Here is a 24,259-nt window from a genome sequence, read left to right as displayed (position 1 = left end):
TTTTGCCTTCACTTTAGCTTCTTTAATATTTAGAATATTATCAATTTTATGGCTAACTTGATGGTTAAAAAAGACTAAATTGTTTTAATTTGTATATTTTTTATTAGTGGTACAGTTGAACTACTCTTTTTCATAAGCTTATTAGTCATTTGAATTTCCTCTTTTTTGAAATTTCTATTTGTGTGTTGTCTTTTTTTCCCCTTAAGGTCTTCCTGTTTTCCTTCTGATTGAGCTTTTTATATATTAAGGAAGTTAGCTAGTTGCTTTATTTGTTGAAAATATTTTCCCCAGTGGTCTTTTGTTTTATGTCTTTTGATGTGCAGAAATTTTAGTCTATAATATGGTTAAGTTTTTCGGTTTAAAATAAAACTTTAAACAGTGAACTCTTTAAAAATTTAGAATTAATTTTTTTATTGGAGTATAGTTGATTTACAATGTTGTGTGGGTTTCTGCTGTACAGTAAAGTGAGTCAGTTATACATATACCTATATCCACTCTTTTTTAGATTCTATTCCCATATAGGTCATTACAGAGTATTGAATAGAGTTCCCTGTGCTATAAAGTAGGTTCTTATTAGTTATTTATTTTATATATAGTAGTGTGTATATGTCAGTCCGAATCTCCCAATTTATCCCTCCCCCCTCCCTTTCCCCCGTGGTAACCATAAGTTTGTTTTCTACATCTGTGACTCAATTTCTGTTTTGTAAATAGGTTCTTTTGTACGATTTTTTTGGATTCCACATATAAGCGATATCATATGATACTTGTCTTTCTCTGTCTGACTTACTTAGTATGATAAACTCTAGGTCCATCCATGTTGCTGCAGATGGCATTATTTCATTCTTTTTTATGGCTGAGTAATATTTCATTGTATATATGTACCACATCTTCATTATCCATTCCTCTTTCGATGGACATTTAGGTTGCTTCCATGTCCTGGCTATTGTAAATAGTGCTGCAGTGAACATTGGGGTGCATGTACCCTTTCTAATTATGGTTTTCTCCAGATATATGCCTATGAGTGGGATTGCTAGATCATATGGTAGCTCTACTTTTAGTTTTTTAAGGAATCTCCATACTGTTCTCCATAGTGGCTGTACCAATTTACATTCCCACCAACAGTGTAGGAGGGTTCCCTTTTCTCCACTCCCTCTCCAACATTTATTGTTTGTAGATTTTTTGACGATGGCCATTCTAACAAGTGTGAGGTGATACCTCATTGTAGCTTTGATTTGCATTTCTCTAATAATTAGTGATATTGAGCATCTTTTCATGTGCTTTTTTTCTTTTTGTTTTGCATACAAATTCTTGACCTTATATATTCATTTTGTCATTCTTTTCCCTGCCTGTAATGAGTTTCTTAACACGAAGTCAATCCATGCCCAGGATTTCTTTTTTTTTTTGTTCATCAACATTAGAATATATTTTGCATTTATATAATAAAATATAGAAGACAGTAAAAATAAGTCAGTATTGCTATAAGCAACAACAGAAATAAAACTCGAGCAATATTCAGCAAAACAAGGCAGACATAAAATGATATACATTGTATGGTTTCTTTTTAAAAAATTCAAAACTGGGCAAAACAAATTTATGGTGAAGGTAATAGTTATTATGGGGGCAGAAAGCAGGGGTCATGACCAGGAAATAGTATAAAGAAGGCTTCCGAGGTGCTGGGAAAGTTCTGTTTCTTGATCTGAGTAGTGGTTATACTAGTGGGAGTTCAGATAACTCACATAAGTCATAAGTTTATAGTTAAACTTATGACTTAATGTACTTTTCTCTGTTATAACTTATTAAGAAAGCTAAGACAAAAGCCTGATTTAGTTCATTAAGATCAACAGTTGGCAAAGAATTACTGAATATTATTTTAGACACCTACAAAGTTCAAGGAACTGTCTTAGGTGATCAAAGATTCCAAGTCCATTCCACTATCAGATATTTTTTTTTTCTTATTAGTCATCCATTTTATACACATCAGTGTATACATGTCAATCCTAATCTCCCAATTCATCACACCACCCCCACCCCCCACCGCTTTCCCCCCTTGGTGTCCATATGTTTTTTCTCTACTTCTCTGTCTCAGTTTCTGCTCAGCAAACCGGTTCATCTGTACCATTTTCTAGGTTCCACATATATGCGTTAATATACAATATTTGTTTTTCTCTTTCTGACTTACTTCACTCTGTATGACAGTCTCTAGATCCATCCACGTCTCAACAAATGACCCAATATCGTTCCTTTTTATGGCTGAGTAATATTTCATTGTATATATGTACCACATCTTCTTTATCCATTTGTCTGTTGATGGGCATTTAGGTTGCTTCCATGACCTGGCTATTGTAAATAGTGCTGCAATGAACATTGGGGTGCATGTGTCTTTTTGAATTATGGTTTTCTCAGGGTATATGCCCAGTAGTGGGATTGCTGGGTCATATGGCAATTCTATTTTTAGTTTTTTGAGGAAACTCCATACTGTTCTCCATAGTGGCTGTATCAATTTGCATTCCCACCAACAGTGCAAAAGGGTTCCCTTTTCTCCACACCCTCTCCAGCATTTGTTGTATGTAGATTTTTTGATGATGGCCATTCTGACTAGTGTGAGGTGATACCTCATTGTAGTTTTGATTTGCATTCCTAATAATTAGTGATATTGAGCATCTTTTCATGTGCTTTTTAGCCATCTGTATGTCTTCTTTGGAGAAATGTCTATTTAGATCTGCCCATTTTTTGATTGGGTTGTTTGTTTGTTTGATATTAGGCTGCATGAGCGGTTTGTATATTTTAGAGATTATCCCTTGTCAGTCACTTTGTTTGCAAATATTTTCTCTCATTCTGTGGGTTTTCTTTTAGTTTTGTTGATGATTTCCTTTGCCGTGCAAAAGCTTTTAAGTTTCATTAGGTCCCATTTGTTTTTATTTTCATTGCTCTCGGAGGAGGATCAAAAAAGATCTTGCTGCAGTTTATGTCAGTGTTCTGCCTATGTTTTCCTCTAAGAGTTTTTTAGTATCTGGTCTTACATTTAGGTCTTTAATCCATTTTGAGTTTATTTTTGTGTATGGTGTTAGGGAATGTGCTAATTTCATTCTTTTACATGTAGCTGTCCAGTTTCCCCAGCACTACTTATTGAAGAGACTGTCTTTTCTCCAGTTTATAGTCTTGCCTCCTTTGTCATAGATTAGGTGACCATGGGTGTGTGGGTTTATCTCTGGGCTTTCTATACTGTTCCATTAATCTATATTTTTGTTTTTGTGCCAGTACCATACTGTTTTGATTACTGTAGCTTTGTAGTATAGTCTGAAGTCAGGGAGCCTGATTCCTCCAGCTTCGTTTTTCTTTCTCAAGATTGCCTTGGCTATTCAGGGTCTTTTATGTCTCCATACAAATTGTAAAATTTTTTTGTTCTAATTCTGTGGAAAATGCTATTGGTAATTTGATAGGGATTGCATCGAATCTGTGGATTACTTTGGGTAGTATAGTCATTTTGACAATATTGTTTCTTCCAGTCCAAGAACATGGTATATCTTTCCATCTGTTTGTGTCATCTTTGATTTCTTTCATCAGTATCTTATAGTTTTCTGAGTACAGGTCTTTTGCCTCCTGAGTACAGGTATTTTATTCTTTTTGATGCGATGGTAGATGGGATTGTTTCCCTAATTTCTCTTTCTGATCTTTTGTTGTTAATGTATAGGAATGCAAGAAATATCTGTGTATTAATTTTATATCCTACAACTTTACCAAATTCATTGATGAGCTCTAGTAGTTTTCTGGTATCATCTTTAGGATTTTCTATGTATAGTATCACGTCATGTGCAAACAGTGATAGTTTTACTTCTTTTCCTATCTGGATTCCTTTTATTTCTTTTTCTTCTCTGATTGCCATGGCTAGGACTTTCAAATCTATGTTGAATAAAAGTGGAGACAGTGGACATCATTGTCTTGTTCTTGATCTTAGAGGAAATGCTTTCAGTTTTTCACCATTGAGAATGATGTTTGCTGTGGGTTTGTTGTATATGGCCTTTACTATGTTGAGATATGCTTCCTCTGTGTCCACTTTCTGGAGAGTTTGTATCATAGATGGCTGTTGATTTTTGTCAGAAGCTTTTTCTGCATCTATTGAGATGCTCATATGGTTTTTATTCTTCAGTTTGTTAATGTCATGTATCACATTGATTGATTTATGTATGTTGAAGAATCCTTATATCCCTGGGATAAATCCCACTTGATCATGGTGTATGATCGTTTTAATGTGTTGTTGCATTTAGTTTACTAGTATTTTGTTGAGGATTTTTGCATCTATATTCATCAGTGATATTGGCCTGTAATTTTCTTTTTTTGTGATATCTTTGTCTGGTTTTGGTATCAGGGTGATGGTGGCCTTGTAGAATGAGCTTGGGGGTTGTTACTTTCTCTGCAAGTTTGAGAAGGATAGGTGTTAACTCTTCTCTAAATGTTTGACAGAATTCGCCTGTGAAGCCATCTGGTCCTGGACTTTTGTTTGTTGGAAGTTTTAAAATCACTGTTTTAATTTCAGTACTTGTGATTGGTCTGTTCATATTTTCTATTTCTTCCTGGTTCAGTCTTGGAAGCTTGTATCTTTCTGAGAATTTGTCCATTTCTTCTAGGTTGTCCATTTTATTGGCATATAGTTGCTTGTAGTTAAACAATGAACTCTTTATTATATTTGGAATCCCTTTAGTTATATGTTGATTATTATTATTATTATTATTTTACAAATAGACAACAGTTCATTGCAGCACCATTTAAAAAATCTATTTCTTTTCTCATTGCTCTTTTTTTTAATGTTTTAATATTCTTTATTTTTAGAGCAGTTAAAGGTTCATAGCAATATTGAACAGAAGGTTTTGAGATTTCCATTTACCTCCTGCCCCCACACACACATAACTCCCCCATCACCATCCCCCATGAGAGTAGTAAATTTTTGCAGCTGATGAACCTACATTGATACATCATTATTATCCAAAGTCCCATAGTTTATATTAGGTTTCACTCTTGGTGCTGCACATTCTGTGGTTTTGAAAAAATACACAAAGACACGTATCACCATTATAGTATCGTACAGAATATTTTCACTGCCCGAAAAATCTTCTCTGCTTTGCTTATTCTTCCCTGCCTCCGCACAACCCCTGGCAACCCATTTAATCTTTTTACTATCTCTATAGTTTTGCTTTTTCCAGAATGTCATATAGTTGAAGTCATACAGATTATTATTTTCAGATTAGCTTCTTTCACTTAATAATAGACATTTAAGTTTCCTCCATGTCTTTTTGTCTCACTGATCTTTGATGCCTCCTCTATCGTTTATTGCATTCATGCATTTATGAGGCCCTGAACCTCAATTGCCTCTTTTGTTTCATCAATCTATTCCCCCCACCAGTTCCATTTAATTAGTCTGAGGTAGGATAGTACGGTGTTATCTATACAACCACTCTAAAAGGATGTTTTGAAGATTAAAGATATGATGTTAGATGAAGAATAGCTTGGCTCATTTAACAAGTAGTCAATGAATGTTAACTGTTAAGGCAGTGATGATTTAGATATCCCCTACCTCCCTGCCCACAACTCCCCCCAAAAAAACATTCCAGTAGGACTGCAGTAAAGCTATAAGTTAATTTTGAGGGAAACCGACAATACTCAATGTCCCCATCCAGAAACTTGGTATTTCTGTTTATTCAAGTTTTACTTTTGTTTTTGTAGATTTACTAATGTTTTCTTCTTAAAGGTTCTTTGTGTGTTTTCGGTACAGCTATTTTTAGGTATTTTGCTTTTTGTTAATATGAATGGAATTTTTTTTTTCGGTTACTTTTTAAATGAGTTGTTACTGGTAGTTATATAGTCTTTTAGCATCTGTTGGGCTTTTTTTTTTTTCTCATTCTACTTACAGATTATCAGATATTTGAATGTTTTGCTCTTCTCTGTTTCTTTGCTTGTGTTATTATCTCCTTTTTTTCTTTCTGAAGATTATGATTGCCATCGCCCTTTTTTAAAAGTAATTAATTTGGCTGCATTGGGTCTTAGTTGTGGCACGCGGGATCTTTGTTGCAGCATGCAGGATCTTTAGTTGCGGCATGCGGGATCTTCATTGTACGTGGGATCTTTAGTTGTGGCATGCAGGATCTTTAGTTGTGGCATGCAGGATCTTTCGTTATTGCATGCAGGCTTCTCAGTAGTTGTGGTGCACGGGCTCTCTAGTTGCGGCGCGCAGGCTCTAGAGCGCGTGGGCTCAGTAGTTGGGGCGCGCAGGCTGAGTTGCCCCACGGCATGTGGGGTCTTAGTTCCCTGACCAAGGATCGAACCCACGTCCCCTGCATTGGAAGGTAGAGTCTTAACCACTGGACCACCAGGGAACTCCCGCCATTGCTGTTTCATTGAAATGTTCTTTAGTTCCTTTTTTCCCTGAATTTTGTCATTTAGATAAAAACAGATGACATAGCAAGAATTTACCAGCCTAAGCGTTACGCTTTGTCACCCAAGACAACAATAACCTTGGCACATCTACTTGCTGCCCGTGAAGATCTATCCAAGATCGTCAGGACTAGTAGTGGCTCCAGCCGGGAGAAGACAGCATGTGCCATTAATAAGGTTGGTTTTTCTTTCAGTAACAGTGGATAATGAATTTATAATATCCTTGTTTGATGTTTTTACAGATTTAATCCATTTTTCTTTTAATCCTAGTGAACTCCTAGAAAAGAGAGTGGTGGAGGGGCTTCAGTCAGTTTAGGCTTAGTAATGTTTTCTGTGTGCATGTTTGTTTGAATTTCTGTATTCATAAATTAAACCACAGTTTTATCTGAATTAGAGGAATTAAGAATTATTTTTATGAATAGCATTAGCAAGAATTATTTGCCTTCTTTACAATAATGTAATCATTTTTTGTCAGTAAAAATCTGTAGGAGTCATTTTGGGCACTCACATATTCCTTAGATCCTTGGTGTAAAGGGAAGAGTACATGCTTTGGGTTCACATCCTAGCTCTATCATTTACTTAGAGCAATCACCTTGGGCAAGTTGCGGAATCTCTTGGAGGTTCCATTTCCTGATTCAGAGTATAGATCCATTGCTCTGACAGTGGTCTTAAATAAGCTCAGAGTCTGAATTTTTTACTTTACGACAGCAGCAGCAACAATAAACTAATTTAGAATGTTTATATCAGCTTGATTAGCATATACTTACTCTTCATTTAGATAGATCACTCTATGACAAACTACTACAAAAGAGCAAGAAATCAGAAGTAAGGGATTTGGGTAATTTTAAAACATCATTTCTCACTCAATGCAGTGAGAAAGGTATCCTGTATCAAGGGATGGCTGTATGTAAAGTCAGTTTTGCTAATTATTGCTAAGTTAGGCACCAGTGTTTGGGCCTTCCTGCTTCCATTTTAGACCAACCTCCTCTCAAAGTGTTCTGTCTTTAAATATGTTACTTAATGTCTTGCATCAGGTTATAAGCTAATCTTGATGGATCAAGAGTTCTGTTTCTTTAAGTGATATTGCCCATCTCTTTTCTGAGTTTGTAATTTATAGTCTAATTATTTGAGGGCAATCTTATTATGAGATCTTGGAACAGCGTCCCTGTATATCCACCAGCATAGCATGTTTGGTGGAGAGATCAATGAAGATAACGACCAAGAAAAAAGCTACTGATATTTTTTGGATTTGGTAATTAGGATGTTATTGCTGACTTTTAAAAGAATGTTTGCTTCTTCGAACCTTGTCCCACAGTGAGGATGTTGTACTTTTTGTCTTTCATTTATGACATAAAGTAGTAAAACATGATTTTGATTAGAGAATCAAAGGAAGTAGAACACAACTGATTCATAGATCATTTTGGTTGAGGCAGTTCTGGTTTACCTTCTTTCCTGAAAGAGACTAGCAGGAAGCTATTTGCTTCCTGTTGGTCTCTGTACACGGGCATATAAAGTAGCTCCTTTCTACAGAAAGTTGGGGACTTAAAGCAAACTCTTCCTTGGTTTATCCTTCAAAACATTATAAAGCATGTTTAAGGAAGTGTATCAAGTCTCTCTTTTCTCTATAATATAGTAACTAGTATCATCATTGAAAGTTAGTGAGCTTAATTTCTCATAAAAAAGGAATAGTTTATTGAAAATCCTTGTATCTTTTTACAATGATAACGTTGGATTATAGCCATTATGTGGGTATAATGCAGTCAGAGATGAACATGTTATCATATATACTTCATACTCTGTTGAAATAAAATGTGCTCAGAAATAGTCTTTTATTGGATAATCTATTACCAAACCAATGGCAATAGAAAGTCCAGAGTTGTTGCATAAACGGATATGAAGTCAATTAATGTAAGGTATGTATTTTATGTATATTGTAAATGTTTTGCTAAAAAAATTTCTTAGTGTGATGGGTACTACATTTGTTATAAAATTTGCTAAACAAATTTAAACAAGTCCTTAAGTTTCAGAAATATTCCCCCACATTGCTTAAAAATAACAGCACATTGTGAGGAATTTCTCACACATCACATTTGTATTTTCAATATTAATTCATACTGCCGTGTCTGATACTTTCATGTCCTTAAATATTTGACTTCTGTTTCTTGATTAGAACAATAACTTCAATATTGCTTGTATCCTTTATGTAAATTTTAACTTTTAAAATATTGGAAACTGAAAGAAAATATTTCTTTACACAGGTGCTGATGGGACGGGTGCCTGACAGAGGAGGACGGCCGAATGAAATTGAACCACCACCCCCTGAAATGCCCCCGTGGCAAAAGAGACAAGAAGGCGGCGGAAGGGGTGGTTGGGGTGGTGGAGGTGGAGGTGGTGGTAGAGGAGGTGGTGGGAGTGGAAGAGGTGGTTGGGGAGGGGGAGGGGGGTGGAGTGGAGGTGGAGGAGGGGGTGGTAGAGGAGGAGGTTTCCAAGGCAGGGGAGATTATGGTGGAAGAGGGGGCTATGGAGGAAGAGGGGGCTATGGTGGAAGAGGTTATGGAGATCCATATGGAGGCGGTGGTGGTGGATATAGAAGATATTAAAAGCTACAGCATTTAGATAGCAGGCTTACTTCTTAATAGATACATTAGGCATAGTGTTCTAAATAACTACTTGAATGTCATCTTTGAAGTAAACACCCTGTTAGATTCCCTGATGATATCATTCTTGAATTGGGTTTAGTATGTAAAGAGCATTGTTTTATACTACTATTTGATCTCTTAGACAAAGTGATGATTTTTTCCATATTCTGTGTACTCTTGAGCATGTTATGTCTTTTTAAAAAACAAAAAAAAACCGAGCAAAAATTATTTTTAAAAGTGTAAATATATTATTACCATCAAACTTGGAAAATAGAAAGTATTTTATTGTCATGATTGAATTTAGATTGTTACCTGTATTTTATTCAGGTCCGAAACACATAAATGACCCCACTTGTAGTGGAAAGGAATATAGACTATTGCCTCATCTGTATTCCTGTGGCTGTGTTTTGTGTTTGTTAATACTACTTTACAAAATAGGGAAAGGGACTGATTGATAGTTGTGTTCAAGAGGAAGGTTTCTTGACTTTTTCTTTCTTTTATATGAGCAATTCCTCTAGCCAGGTTTGTGTTAAAATTCCATTAATTGAAGCTGAAGTCTGTTTTTTGCTATGCATATTTGATTTATTTTCCAACTGGATTTGAAATCTGTATAATTTTGTTTGACTGACAGCAGAATTAAAGACTGAGGTCAGAATTACTCTAAAGGGACAAAGACATGTACTAATTTTACATGATGGTGTGAAAAATATTTCTGTAAATTGGTTTCTTCATCATTTGTGCCATCACTGTAGGTCTCCGAATATTAAAAGGCAGGCTGCACTGTGCTACACAGGATTAGGACACTCATATCCAGTTTCAGTAGATCAGAAGTAGGGCCAGGGTATCCCGTGGTAGTTCTGATTCTCAGCTAGATTTGGGAAACAAAGGGTTGGGGAATGATTAAATGTGGTTTGGTGGTTGGAGCAGTCGAAGGCTTGGGAATCAGGAGTTGTGAATTCAAATCATGGCACTAGCCCAGGGGTGCTATGGGTTGAAATGGCCATAGCTCTCAAGGATTAATTTGTCCTCATTTGTCAAATAAGGAATGTGATACTTGTGCCTTCTCAGGTTGTTTTATAAAGACCTAAGTACAAGTCCAATTTGTTGAGAATTTATAAAGGCCTGTTGTGAATGGTTTAAGAGGTGGCCCAAGTAATGCGTTTTTCTCTTAGTGTAGAGAGAGAAAAAGATACAGTCACATAAATTTTTTCAATCCCACTTTAAAATCTGTAGGCTCCTGGTCAACTCTTGTGCGTAACAACTTTCTGTGGTCTAACCAGCTCAACAGATAGAAGGCTGAGTACCTGTGGACAAATGGTATTTGATATTTGGCAGTGTTATTCTTGTTGTCGTTTTGTTTTACAGTAAACCCTGTGGGGAAATCTAAAATAATGTTAAACCTTTACATATTGTGTACACTGCAGTCTTGGCCATGTATTTTTCAAGCTAACCCTTCGAGGAAGTTTGTTCAGGATGGGAAAACATAAATTTTTTTGGTTATTCGTAAGCTTAGATTTTTAAAAAATTTTATATGTAATGAAGAGATTTAATTTCATTTGTGATAGTTGAAGAAAAGGCTTTCCATATACGGAAACACTTTTATCAGTAGCTATGAACTCTGAAAAATAAATAATTTTAAAAAATATATACACAAAGACCACTGGAGTAAAATATTTCAAAAAAGTTATTACTTAAACTATTCATTTAAAACCTTTACATTTCTGCTTCATTTCTTTTCAGAAGCTTTAGTTGCTGATACAGGACGGGTTTACAACTACTTTCAGCTTCTTTTATTACTAAAGGTTTATGGTGAATAATGGTAGAAACATTAGTTTATTAATTTCTGTAAGATTTCTTTGTACCTTCATAGGAGTGCTGTTGGGTTATCTGCTACTCACTGTAAATCTTATCCAAGTTTAGCACTTGCTCCTGGAATCTTGTTGGAGCCGGAACCACTCTTATTTACACATTCCTATAAACTTCACTTGAATGAAAAGCTGAGTGGTCTAGAACCTAATATCTTACTCTTTCCTGTGAGGTAGGATTTTCATGAAAATCTTCTTTCAGTAAAAATTTCTTTCATAGAAAAGTTTGCTAAGCAATATATAGAATAGCAATAAGGCAATTTGGGGCCTTAATGTGAAAGGCCATAATGTGAAAATGCTTTATAAATTGAGTGCAATACAAATGCAGAGTATGATGAATGGCACTTCACTGCTTCCTAAAATCTAACACCTTCTTCTGTGCCACCTCTTCATCCTTTTTTGCCTAGTTCTTAATTTTATTTTTTCCTACTACCTCATTTTCCCTCCCCTTTTTTCTTCTCCCTGCCTTGGTCTATCCTGTGGTATCTAATAGCACCTATAGACATGATCTTACTGGGAGTTTCTGGATTAAAGAAGTAACTGACCTCTTACCTGGATTTGTCCATCCATACATAATTACCACAACATTACACATAAGCTCTCAGTAAAAGAAGAGATGAAGTATTTCCTTTTAACCTGTTCCCTTGTGTTCTGCAGATCAGGGAAATCTTGCCTCACTAAACAGAAAAAAACATTTTAAACCAAAAAACATTTAATTACCTTTATGTGTGTCAAAAGAAGGTATGATAACTCCCAAAATATTTGTGATGGAGAATGCTCCGAGCAATGATACTATCTATACCTTGTAAGGGGCACAGGGTAGAGATATTTGGAGTGGGAATTGTGGGTGGAGGAGGGGAGGTAGTTTAATCTCTCTTCTAGGGCCAAGTTGTCAGTGTGACTTCATTGTTTTGTATGAAGGACTATGAAATGCCAAAATGATAAATATACCACATCCAAGTGTACCAGAATACATTCCACCATGGAATTTGAGTGATTGGAATCTGTCCCCATTCTCCCCCCTGCCACCCCCCTTCATTGGTCTAGTTAAACAAAAGTTGGCTGATGATTAAGGAAAAATCACAGCTATCTCTAATCACTCTAAATAATCATGAGCCCAATGAATTGCTCTGGGTGATCTGTCCACTAGATTGAACCATCCTCTACCAATTCCATCCACAGCTTCAAAGTTTCTCTTCTTTACTTGCTAGTTTTCTTAGATAGAACTGTGGAATTAAAGCTGAAAGCCACAGGAATGACAGCCTCAGATTTGTCTCCTTCAGTGTTAAGTATTTGTAGACTTAATATTTGGGGATCACTGTAATTCATTATGCAATAAGATGGGAAAAGGTTGAATATTTCTGTATGTTACTACTTCATGTTATAGAAAGATTTAGAAAAATGTATACTGAATAATTAGTTGCTTTGCTTTTCCTTTCAGGAAGACTCAGTTTGGTTAACAGAAGTAGGGAGTGCTCTCAGCTGTCGATTATAGTAAAAATTCAGGTGAGGCTTCTGTATGTTCAAGAACTAGAAGAAACACAGGACACCTATGCCGTAGGGTTCCTAATGTCTTTTATCATACAAATATTACACAAAGAAAACTTACATTAGGTATCAAAAAAAACCCACCTTTACAATCTGTACATTTTGTTTTTTTCCTTGCAGTTCTTTTACATTATACATCTTTAAACAGAAATTCACATTTGGCCAGTAAAACAGCAAATCAATTACCAAAGAAAATAAGAAGTGACATTGTTGTTAACAAGATTTGTCCTTGTTTCAGTAGATAAATATATGCCCAAACTTATTTCAAGTTGATACAAGACACACAAATTTGTATCCTAGGCTTGACAAACAAAAAATTTGTTCCATATTATTTCTGTAGATTCCACTAATCCCATGTAGTTCAGAGCAAATAATATTAATTTATACACTGTACTTATTTGGTCCTTGCTGGACTGTAAAGACTTGTGAAACTACTGCTTCCTATCCATTTCAGTGATAAGTTCTGGAATGCTTGAGACTTTCTAGCCATGTTAATTTGGCTAGTTAAGAAGACTGTGACCTTTTGAATTCCTCTAGATCACAAATTATTTACATAGAAACTAACCTGGGCTCTGTATTTTGGATCCTGGGTAAGAAGAATGAAAAAAATTTAATTGTGTTTCATAACTATGCTTAAAGAAATTGAATTGTACCATCTTTGGACAGAGGAAAAGAATAGGTGAAGAATATGAATTTTAAGGATGATTATAAACTCATGTTTGTTCCACATAAGGTAAGTAAGTAGCAAAGTACTTCTTATAGGATTATATACCAAGTGGTGGACCTAAGCAGCCCTGCCATGGGGATTTCTGAGTTTGGATTTAGAAAAAGGTAGATTTGTGTGTAAAGTGATTCTTTAAAACACTAACTGAAAGCTAGTCACTAGCTTTTTCACTAAAGCTCAGTTCAGTACAAGGAGGTATGCAAATGGGAACTGGTCTTTCATCAAAGAAACTTCTTAAATGATCTGAATTCTCCAAGGAAGCTTATACTATATATATAATTTGTTTCTGATTAAGACTTGGTGTTGTTGGCTTTAGGTTTGGAACTTGTGGTTGTTGAGATTATATGCTTGGCAGTTGGTCAACTTGTGTATGAATTTTAAGTCAGCTTGGTGTCAGGCTTTCCAAGCATGGAAGGTAAGTTCTCCCCACCAAAAGAAAATGATCATATGAATTTTTTTTTAGAGAAATAAAGAGTTTGACAAAGAAGTTTGTGAATAGTTGCCCAGATAATTAAATGAGCCCATTTATCATTAACCTTCATTAACAGAAGACTCACAGGACTCTTGTGATTTTGCCAAACAATACAATTTACATTCAGAGCAATTTGTCTTGTAACAAACTGAACTTTGTGAATTTGTGTACATGACCAAAAGTCGTTTAACTCACACATTTTACTAAGGAAGAAACAGAATTCCAAGCCACATGCATGTCTGATGTTGTATATACATAATATGTACATATATACATGCTGTCAGCTATTATTGAAGCCTCTGATCCAATTAGCTTATTTCTAAATAGTATTAATAGTGAAGACAGTACAATCACAAATTCAGTTCAGAAACTTCAAGAAAAAAAAAATAGGATGGCATATGAGAGTTAAACATTTTTAAAAAGCCATAAATTCTTCATTCTATCCAGTGTAGATTATATGAGGGACAAACATGTTTGCGTTATGTTTGTTTTAGCTAATTAGCCAGCCATGTGTGAGGTGCTAATAGCCACATTTCCGGGTACTTAATTTGGCTACTTCTTTTATGACTCAGACTAAAACTATGAGTTGACCTGTAATTGGATGATGTCATGTTGTTTAATAGCCCCTTCCTGCTCTCCCCAAATTTATGGCTACATCTCTAGAAGTTCTCTTCTAGGTAGATATCCTCATGTGTGTAAGAACGTAGTGAGGAAGAAGGGGAAAAGGCAAATTGATTAGATCTGAGGTAGTGAAGTGGGAACCAGATTCATAAAGAATGCTGAAATACAGAGGAAGCGATTCTACTTTTGGAATGTATTTTTCCATTATAAGCAAGCTTTGGATGGAACAAAATAAATGCCTCAGGAAAAAACGGGAAGGAAACAAATTCATTTTCCAGGGATTTTAGTTCTAAGGAAGAAGCAGCTGGGCAGGCCACATAGATAGAAGAAGCTATCTTGTCAGAAAACTATAGTCATGTTTTTTATCATGCTTTTGATATTAGTCCCAGGGGAAAAAAAAATTTCTGGTATGAATGGCAAATATTTTGCATTCTTCAGCTTTCCTCCCTTTGATTCAACTGGCTGGAAGAGAAAACCATACCGCACAGTTGGAATCTTTTAAGTAACAAGAGTAACCAGCTTTCCTTCTTTAAAGTACCCTTTTGAAAGCCAGTCAGTCTAAGGTTTCCCAGGTCTTCGTGTTAAGAGGTTTAGGAAATGAGATCTCTGATACACTCTGCAGTTGGTGCTGCTTGAGTTTCTGGGCTAAGAACAGTCACCCTGCTCCATCTGTGCCAAGACATGATTGCTTCTTGCAAGCTGGAGGGTTTCTATCTTCTTCTGTGCATATTTCAGTTGGATCTTTAGAGCATTATTATCTGCTTTCAGGGTATTTATTTCCTTAAAAAAAAAAAAAAGAATGAGGTATGTTAATAAAGCAGCAATGAATGGCAAATCAGTTACAGTATTGGGAGTACTACACTTGACTGGCATCTATTCACTGTGGCTGAGAATTAAAAAGTGTTTTCAAGGCACGTATTTTGCCCTGAATAAAAAATAACACATTAAATATCAAATGAGCATGTGTAAACAACAATTAGTTTTGTTATATCAAAGATGTGAGTGGCTAGCAGGCAGAATAAACCATTCCTGGGCAATAGATGAATAATGAGAAAATCTTTGAATATTGTGTAGCAGACCTAAACTTGGCAGAAATAGTCTTGGTCAGGTCTGAGGTATGAAAGCAGTGACTTGGAATTCTATAATATGTGATATTATAGTTCACATGAGATATTACATATATAATCATATTACATATTTTCTCCTCCAAATCATTGAAAACTAACAGACTCTTGAGAAAGATAAGAATTTTATCCCATCCCCCTAAACTGGGATTTATTTAATTTGCAGTGATTTAGTTATAGAGGCAGCTGTTGATTTCCAGTGTTGCAAATGGCAGAATGTCATTCTTTGTTTATGGCTGAGTAATATTCCATTGCATGTATGTATATGTGTATATATATACATACATCTTCATTATCAATTCATCTGTTGATGGACACTTAAGTTGCTTCTGTATCTTGGCTGTTGTAAATAATGGTAACATTGGGGTGCGTGTATCTTTTTGAATTAGTGTTTTCATTTTCTTTGGATATATACCCAGGAGTGGAATTTTGCTGGATCATATAGTAGTTTTTTTCAGTCTTTTGAGAAATCTCCATAGTGTTTTCCATATTGGCTGCACCAATTTTCATTCCCCCCAGCAGTGCACAAGGGTTCCCTTTTCTGAACATCCACATGAGCACTTGTTATCTTGTGTTCTTGATGATAGCCATCCTAACAGGTGTGAGATGATATCTCATTGTGGTTTTGAATTGCACTTCTCTGATGATTAGTGATGTGGAGCATCTTTTCATGTACCTGTTGGCCATTTGTATGTTTTCTTTGGGAAAAAAGTCTATATAGTTCTTCTGTTTTGTAATCAGATTTTGTTGTTATTGAGTTGTATGAGTTCTTTACATATTTTAAAGAACTCCTTACCAGATATATCATTTGCAAATATCTTCCCCCATTCAGTTGATTGCCTTTTCATTTTATTGATGGTTTCCTTGCTGTGCAAAAGCTTTTTAGTTAATGTAGTCTCATTTGCTGATTTTTTGCTTTTGGTGTCATATCCAAAAATTCATTGCCAAAGACCAGTGACAAGGAGCTTCTTCCTTCGTTTTTTTCTAGGAGTTTCATAGTATCAGGTCTCAAACGTTTACCTCTTTGATCCATTTTGAGTGAATTTTTATCAGTGGTGTAAGATGGGGGTTGAATTTCATTGCTCTGCATGTGCTTATCCAGTTTTCCCAACACCATTTGTGAAGAGACTTTCCTTTCTGCTTGGGTGCTCTGGGCTCCCTTGTCGAATATATTAGTTGACTGTATATGCAGGGGTTTAATTCTGGGCTCTTTTCTGTTCCATTGGTTTGTGTGTCTGTTTTTGTGCCAGTACCATACTGTTTTTATTACTGTAGCTTTGTAGTATAATTTGAAATTAAATGTGGTACCTCCAGCTTTGTGCTCTTTCATCAGGATTACTTTGGTTATTCAGGATCTTTCATGGTTCCATACAAATTTTAGGACTGTTTTCTTCTATTTCTGTAAAGATTTCCATTGGTATTTTGATGAGGATTGCATTGAATCTATAGATTGCTTTGGATAATATGGATATTTTAACAGCCTTTTTGAAAAAATTTATTTTATTGAAGTCTAGTTGATTTACAATGTTGTGTTAGTTTCTGCTGTACAGCAAAGTAATTCAGTTATATGCACATATATATTTTTTCATATTCTTTTCCATTATGGTTTATCACAGGATATTGAATATAGTTCTCTGTGCTGTACAGTAGGACCTTGTTGTTTATCCATTCTGTATGTTAATAGTTTGCATCTGCTAATCCCAAATTCCCAATCCACCCCTCCCCCACCCCCCTCGGCAACCACAAGTCTGTTCTCTGTGTCTGTGAGTATGTTTCTGTTTCATGGATAAGTTCATTTAGGTCATATTTTAGATTCCACATGTAAGTGATATCATATGGTATTTTTCTGACTGACTTCACTTAGTATGATAATCTCTAGGTCCATCCATGTTGCTGCAAGTGGCATTATTTCATTCTTTTTTATGGCTGAGTAATATTGCATTGTATATATATACCACTAAATCCATACCACATCTTTATCCGTTTGTCTATTGATGGGCACTTAGTTTGCTTCCGTGTCTTGGCTGTTGTAAATAGTGCTGCTGTGAACAGCGGGGTTCATGTATCTTTCTGAATTATAGTTTTGTCCAGATACATGCCCAGGAATGGGATTGCTGGATCACATGGTAGTTCTACTTTTAGTTTTTTAAGGAACCTCCATACTGTTTTCCATAGTGGTTGCACCAATTTACATTCCCACCAACAGTGTAGGAGGGTTCCCTTTTCTCCACACCCTCTCCAGCATTTATTATTTGTAGACTTTTTAATGATGGCCATTCTGACCAGTGTGAGGTGGTACCTCATTGTAGTTCTGATTTTCATTTCTCTAATAATTAGTGATGATGAGCATCTTTTCATGAGCCTTTTGGCCACCTGTATGTCTTCTTTGGAAGGAAAGAATTCAGGTCTTATGCCAGACATTTTAGCAATCTTAATTCTTTTGATCCATGAACACAGGATGTCTTTCCATTTGTGTCTTCGATTTCTTTCTGCAAAGTCTTGTAGTTTTCATTGTAGAAATCTTTCATGTCCTTGATTAAATTTATTCCTATTGTTTCTGATGCTATTGTGAATGGGAAAGATTTCTTTTTCAGATGTTTCATCTTTAGTGTATATAGAAATGCAACTGATTCTATAAGTTGACTTTGTATACTGCAGTTTAACAGAAAATGTTTATTAGTTTCAACAGTTTTTTTTGCTTAATCTTTAGGTTTTACTATATACAGACTCATCATCTGCAAACAGTGACAGTTTTGCTACTTCTTTCCTGATTTGGATGCTTTTTTACTTTCTTGTCTTGCCTAATTGCTCTAGCTGAGACTGTCAGTACTTGACTAAGTGGTGAGAGTGGGCATCCTCGTCTTGTTCTTGGTGGAAAAGCTTTGAAATTTTCTCCACTGAGTATAATGTTAGCTGTGGGTTTGTCATATATGGCCCTTATTATGTTGAGGTATATTCCTTTTATCCAGTCTGAGCAGGGTTTTTATCATGAAAGGATGTTGTCTTTTGTCAGATGTTTTTCTGCATCTGTTGAGATGACCACATGATTTTTATCTTTCATTTTACTAATGTGATGATTACATTTATTGATTTGCCTATGTTGAACTGTCTTTGCATCCTAGGGATAAACCCCACTTTTCATAGTGTATAAAAATCTTTTTGATGTGTTCTTGAGTTCAGTTTGCTAATATTTTGTTGAGAATTTTTGCATGTATAGTCATCAGTGATACTGGTCTGTAGTTTGGTTTTCTTATAGTTTCCTTATCTGGCTTCGGTATCAGGGTGAAACTGCCCTTGCAGAATGAGTTTGCAAATATTCCCTCTATTTTTTGGAAGGTTTTAAGAAGGACTGGTGTTAATTCTTTGAGTATTGGGTAGAATTTGCCAGTGAAGCCGTCTGATCCTGGGGTCTTCTGTGTTGGGAGGATTTTGATTACTGATTCAATGTCTCTGTTATTGGTCTGTTCAGATTTTGTTTTTTCTTGATTCAGTCTTATTTGGTTGTGTATTTCTGTAAATTATTCATTTCTTCTAGGTTATCTAGTTTGTTGGCATATAATTATTCATAATAGTCTCTTATGGTCCTATGTATTTGTGTAGTAACAGTTGTAATGTCTCCTTGTGTCATTTTAATTTTACATATTTGAGCCTTCTCCCGCCCTCTCTTTCTGGCTGTGTCAGGTCTTAGTTGCAACACGCGGGATCTTCGTTGCGGCATGTGGGACCTTTCATTGCAGCACATGGGCTCCAGAGCACGTGGGCTTAGTTGCCCTGCGGCATGTGGGACTCTTAGTTCCCCGACCAGGGATTGAACCTGTGTCCCCTGCATTGGAAGGCAGATTCTTTACCACTGGACCACCAGGGAAGTCCCTCTTTTTTCTTAGTGTGAATAAAGGTTTGTCCATTTTGTTTATCTTTTGTCAGTGTACATGAAGCTTTGGTTTACTGTGGTGCAACTGGCCGTTTTAAGGGCAGTTACTGTTAAATGATTATTCACAATCGATTTTGTTGATCCTTTCTATTTTTTTTTCTGGTCTCTATTTTATTTATTTCCAGTCTGATCTTTTTCCTCCTGATAGCATCAAGTTGATGTGGGGCAGGCTCACCAACTCCCTTGGCTTCACAGCCCTCTCTGAGGTCCTATGAAGCTATTCTCTTCTCTGACGCACAGGTGGGTAGAAATCTACTGGGTGGTCTGGTGTAGAGTCACTTTTGTTTGTTTATGAACGACCAGTTTAGCTGTAAAGGGGAGAGAAAAAAAGGAGCAACACATGCCACCATGCTGCTGATGTTGCTGGTCTTCAAGACTTTGCATCTCGTGTTTTTACCTTACTTATACCATACTGATTACCCCCCAAAATATGGGGGGGTAATTTGGGATACATCAGTTGCTTCTCAACATAAATTACCTAGATAGCTGTCTATTAGCTACTGTGTAATATTGAGTATTTGCTATGTGCCAGGTACTGCGTTACATGATTAATAGAGGTGGATATAGTATCAGACTGGGGATTTGAACCTCAGAGGCTTTGCATTTTCTTTTGTTCTGTGCTGGTTTAGAGGTATACACATACTTAAAATAATGTATAATATTTATTATGAATATTACATATTATTTTAAATACTCTAAAACATGCATAGTGAATTCTGGTCCTTAGGTCCCAATGACAAGGATAAAAGTAAAGAGGGTTTACCAGCTCTGGTATTACTGGGTAGGAATGAATAGTGGACCTAACTAACTCACTCACCTGAAATGTTTCTACCACCCACTTCTTGCAGCAAGAAGTCATTGTTGCCAACAACTACATTGCTCCTTTTACATGGCATGTAAAATGTCAGGATCTGAAACAAGCTGTAGAGTGCATGGACTGTATTTTACAGAGGCCCAAACAGGTCCCAGAGTTTAACAGCAGGAGTAAGAAAGATCTGGGACTAGAAGCACAGATCTTTGTCCCCAAGACTGAAGTTCTTCCTACTCTATCAAGTTCACTTTTCAAGGTTTCTTTCTTTCATTGTTCTTGAAAGTTGATTGTGGCTGCTTCTACCCCTAGAGAGGGCTTTGTGTCACCCGCATCAGAAGATGTTCTGATTGATTCTTAAAGCATGTCTTAAAATATTCTGAGTACTTTTCATCCAGAAAATCTTCTTTTCTCAAGTGTTCCTCCTAATATTATGTTTTTGTTCTAGGCACCAAACCAAGAGTTTCACATACATTATCTAACTTGTTTCTTCAATTCAATTCCTGGGGGTCTGACAGGGAAGGTGCAACACTGAGGACCAGGTAGGGAATCCTGAGAACCTCTTGGGCAGTTTTACTAGGTAGTGTGTAGAATTATGTAAGGAATTCTAGCCAGTTAGATGTTGGTTTTGTGTTTGTACTGATTGATAGGCCTCCAAAAACACATTGCCAGCCTTGATGTTTTGGGGAAAAAAGGCAGACAGGCCTTACTTACCCTATCTTTGGTAAGAAACTACTGTCCCATGACAAGAGGTCTGTCTAAACCAGCTCTCACTCTGAGCTTTGTACTCTAAACAAACAAGTAATTAGTGATGACCCTATGGAATTGAGTATTTGGACAACTGCCTGTTGTCCCCAGTTGTCCTAGCTCCTACTTTCCTTTCTCTTTTTTTAACCTTATTATCCCCCTTCTTATCAAACCTTGGCATCATATTCTCCTTTTCTTGGTAAACCTTATTTTGTCTTTTCTAATACCTCCATTAGATAACATAATTAGGACATTGTGAGCCTAACAGAAAAAAAGCAACTCTGCTACCACAACTGTTACCATTTACATTATATTGCTATAGATGATAATCAATGGTGCATTTTCCAACTACTGTTGATGATTTAGCTCTGTGTGTGTATGTAAATCAGCACATCCCCTCATGTTTTAGAGAAGAGTTCCCTCATTCTGTATTAAGAAGGAGGCTTTTTCTGCAGTGAGCTAAATACTCTCTTCCGTTTTTTGATAGCACAGTGATCACCTCCCTTCTTTTAGGAAGATGTCCAGGCAACCATGAAGGCCCCCAAAGACGGGAGGGAGGATTTAGGCAGCTTGCTTTTAAGTCTAGAAAAAGGGTGTGGTGTCACCACAGTAAAGCTGATCAATAGAAACTGGTTTTTCTCAAGGAGCCTACTGTGAACAGAGCTTTGGGCCCTGGTACCAACACTTTGAGATTGTACCTTTATGGCAATAGGAGCCCTGTCTATCCTGTCCTAGTTATGTAATGTGAACCAGGGCCCCCACTGGTTTGAGACAAAGCACAATCTTTTTTTTTTTCCCCTTTATTGTTCTAATAATCAACCTGGTCTGAATCTTCAGTTTACATGTTCTTCCCTGGTTTAGCCCCACTTTTCTCAGAGTCTGAAAAAAAGGAAAAGGAAGGTACCTGTTCCAGCTCTTGGTAGGTTGGGAGTCTGAGGTGACGGAGCTCCTCCTCTGATTTTATGAGGGATTCTTTATTCTCCCACTTGACGAAAGCCTGCTTTCTGACCAAGACTGGGCTGGGGCATGGAGATGTAGTGCTGGGAAGTACATACAGAGTATCCTGGGCTGTCTTCCTTGGGGAAGATAGCACAAAGTGACTGGAAGGGCCCTCACTGCCAAGCCAAGACAGTGCTTCAGTCTGGGTGGCCTTGTGGGCAACAGTCCTCTTCAGCCGAACAGAAATCTTCTGTGAGGACACTCCCATGAGCATGATGGTCCGATCCTTACTCTCCTCATTGTGTTCCACAGCCTCCCCATTAGGGAATGTGAAATGTCCTTCCTCTGGTGCTGGAGGAAGGTACGTGACATGTTAGTACTTTGGCTCAGAAAAGCAGAGACTCAATATTGACACGTTAGTTTTAAATGAGACTCTTCTTATTGTTACAGGAGTTCCATAGGCCCAAAGTGGACTTATTTTCAAGCAGGCAGTTTAGGGGGTAAGGGGGCTGAAATCCAGGGGCCTTGCTGGCCAAGCTATGGCCACTGGTGTCAGGCTGCATCCACCCTGAGGAAAGGCCATCCTTAAAGGCTCCTTTTCTGTTGCTTTTTTCTATTTGCTTGCTTTCTTTTGCTCCCCAAAAGGTAGCGTGCCTAAGATTCCGTCCCAAGCTTTCTGTATGTCTAGGGTTTATATTTACCATTTAATAGATAACAGTGATAACCAGTAGTCAGTTTTTTCATTAAAAGCAGACCTTGCCAAATAGCACTTCTACAGCAATTTTCATTTGTTGCCCATGATAACACCTATGTTTAACCTACCTATTAGTCTACTTCCTGGCAGTTCTAGGAAAGCCTTCAGAAGTCCTCCTCTTGTCACTATTGGGCAAAGCTCTGGGGACTGGGGAGAGATGGTCTGGAGAAGAGAAACCTCTAGGTGCAGCCCCTTTCCAGGCTTCACTCTGAGGCCGCAGACCTTCAAGCTGCTCTCTGCCACTTCTCTCCCAAGAAAGTCTGCATTGTGTGTGACAGAATTGTGGTGCCCACAGGTGAAATGGAACTTTTAAAATGCAGGGTGCAAAATATACAGGCATGTCTTCCACAAGCAAGCATATTTGTGGTGGTTTTTATTACAAGTAGGAAGGATAAAGGTAATCTTTCCTCCCTGAAAACTGTATTCTTCCACCTTCACTTTCCAAGATGAATATTCCCAGTGCCTGCTTACCATGGAGCAGATCTTTGGCTCCCAACGAGCAAAGGCTGGACGCTGGCCCCACAGAGGTGCTGTTCTCTGTGGGAGCTGTTGAGTTCTTGGCTCGCTTCTTGCACTCGAACACAACCAGGTCTTTGCATTGTTTGTGGCAGTTCATCCCGCAGTCTGTGGACAAGACACCCTGATCAGGAAGTCTTTCACTTTCTCCTCCAGGGTCTCAAAACCACATGCATGCAGTGCTCTCGTCACACATGCCTGTCCTGTCTTCTGGAGCTAGGACACTTAACACTTCTATTGAACTTAGCATTCTTCTCACTGGGTCAACCCTGGATCTCACAACCTTGTCACAGCCCTTGTGAGTCTGGGAATCAGAAGTGGCATCCTGCTCTCCTAGACAGAACTGGTGTTTTTCTTGGTCATCCTGCACATACTGCCTACTCTAAGGAGCCCCTCTGGAGGCTCCCAGCTGTTAGGTCTTATTCTTTCTTCCTTGCAGTAAAAGGTCTTTTCTCCTTTACTCCTGAACTTTTCTAGTCATAAGGAAGGACAATTATCCTGAGATATCTACTGATAAAAGGAAAGCTGACAAGGGCCTTTGGTAATCACTTATCTTTTGTTTCAGAAGTGATTCTGTGCCTGTCTGTCTTTGGGGACCCATGACCATATGAGAGCATAATCTGCCAATCATCCCTATTTCCAGGGCAAACAAGATGAGGTGGTGAGGTGTGCTGAGAAGCTGTGGACTGAATGGACGACTACTATGGGTAGAACATGCTTTACAGGAAAGCCTCTCAGACCAGGGAGGACAACACACTGGACAAAGCTGGGCCTTACCTTTACACCGATACCCTTGTTTGATCACTCCCCAGAGCTGTGAGACAAAGAAGAGAGTTAGAATGCACCACAGGTCCTTCATCTACTGGGTAGGAGGCTAGACACTGACATCCATTCTTTATTTTCCCTCATTCTACTCTACCTCAAGTGGGAAGGAAACCTCATTTATCTCTCATGTGTCTTAATCCCGCCTGGCCTTAAACTGAAAACAGGAAAAGTTTGTGCTGATCAGAGGTAAATGTTCTCAAGAAGCTTACTACAGTGGATTTATGACCCAGGCCTGAAGTGGATGAATTACAGGACAAATAGGCTTCTTGAGACTCCAAACTAAAGAGCAAGTATACAGAATCCTGGGGTCAGGGACTGAG

At 37.2% G+C, this 24,259-nt stretch overlaps 2 protein-coding genes across 7 annotated transcripts in view; one reads left to right on the top strand and one right to left on the bottom strand.

Annotated features, from left to right (window-relative positions):
- The window catches only part of FAM98B (family with sequence similarity 98 member B), a 35,617-nt gene extending 25,012 nt beyond the window's left edge, over nt 1-10,605 (top strand). The window contains exons 7-8 of the mRNA XM_061182262.1: nt 6,436-6,603; nt 8,685-10,605. Coding sequence (XP_061038245.1) covers nt 6,436-6,603; nt 8,685-9,026 — 510 coding nt within the window. The 3' untranslated portion in view covers nt 9,027-10,605. The remainder of the gene's footprint in view (nt 1-6,435; nt 6,604-8,684) is intronic.
- A 4,002-nt stretch (nt 10,606-14,607) lies between these two features.
- The window catches only part of RASGRP1 (RAS guanyl releasing protein 1), a 488,763-nt gene continuing 479,111 nt past the window's right edge, over nt 14,608-24,259 (bottom strand). For all 6 annotated transcript variants that reach the window (XM_061180532.1, XM_061180534.1, XM_061180536.1 and 3 more), the window contains 4 exons: nt 23,892-23,928; nt 23,070-23,222; nt 21,810-22,195; nt 14,608-15,075 (listed from right to left, as the gene is read on the bottom strand). In XM_061180532.1, the coding sequence (XP_061036515.1) occupies nt 14,941-15,075; nt 21,810-22,195; nt 23,070-23,222; nt 23,892-23,928 (711 nt within the window). In that variant the 3' untranslated portion in view covers nt 14,608-14,940. The remainder of the gene's footprint in view (nt 15,076-21,809; nt 22,196-23,069; nt 23,223-23,891; nt 23,929-24,259) is intronic.

The sequence above is a fragment of the Eubalaena glacialis genome, chromosome 2 (genome assembly GCF_028564815.1).
Source record: "Eubalaena glacialis isolate mEubGla1 chromosome 2, mEubGla1.1.hap2.+ XY, whole genome shotgun sequence".
NCBI lineage: Eukaryota > Metazoa > Chordata > Mammalia > Artiodactyla > Balaenidae > Eubalaena > Eubalaena glacialis.
The sequence above is the reverse complement of the archived record's forward strand: the minus strand, read 5'-3'. Positions and strand labels throughout refer to the sequence as shown.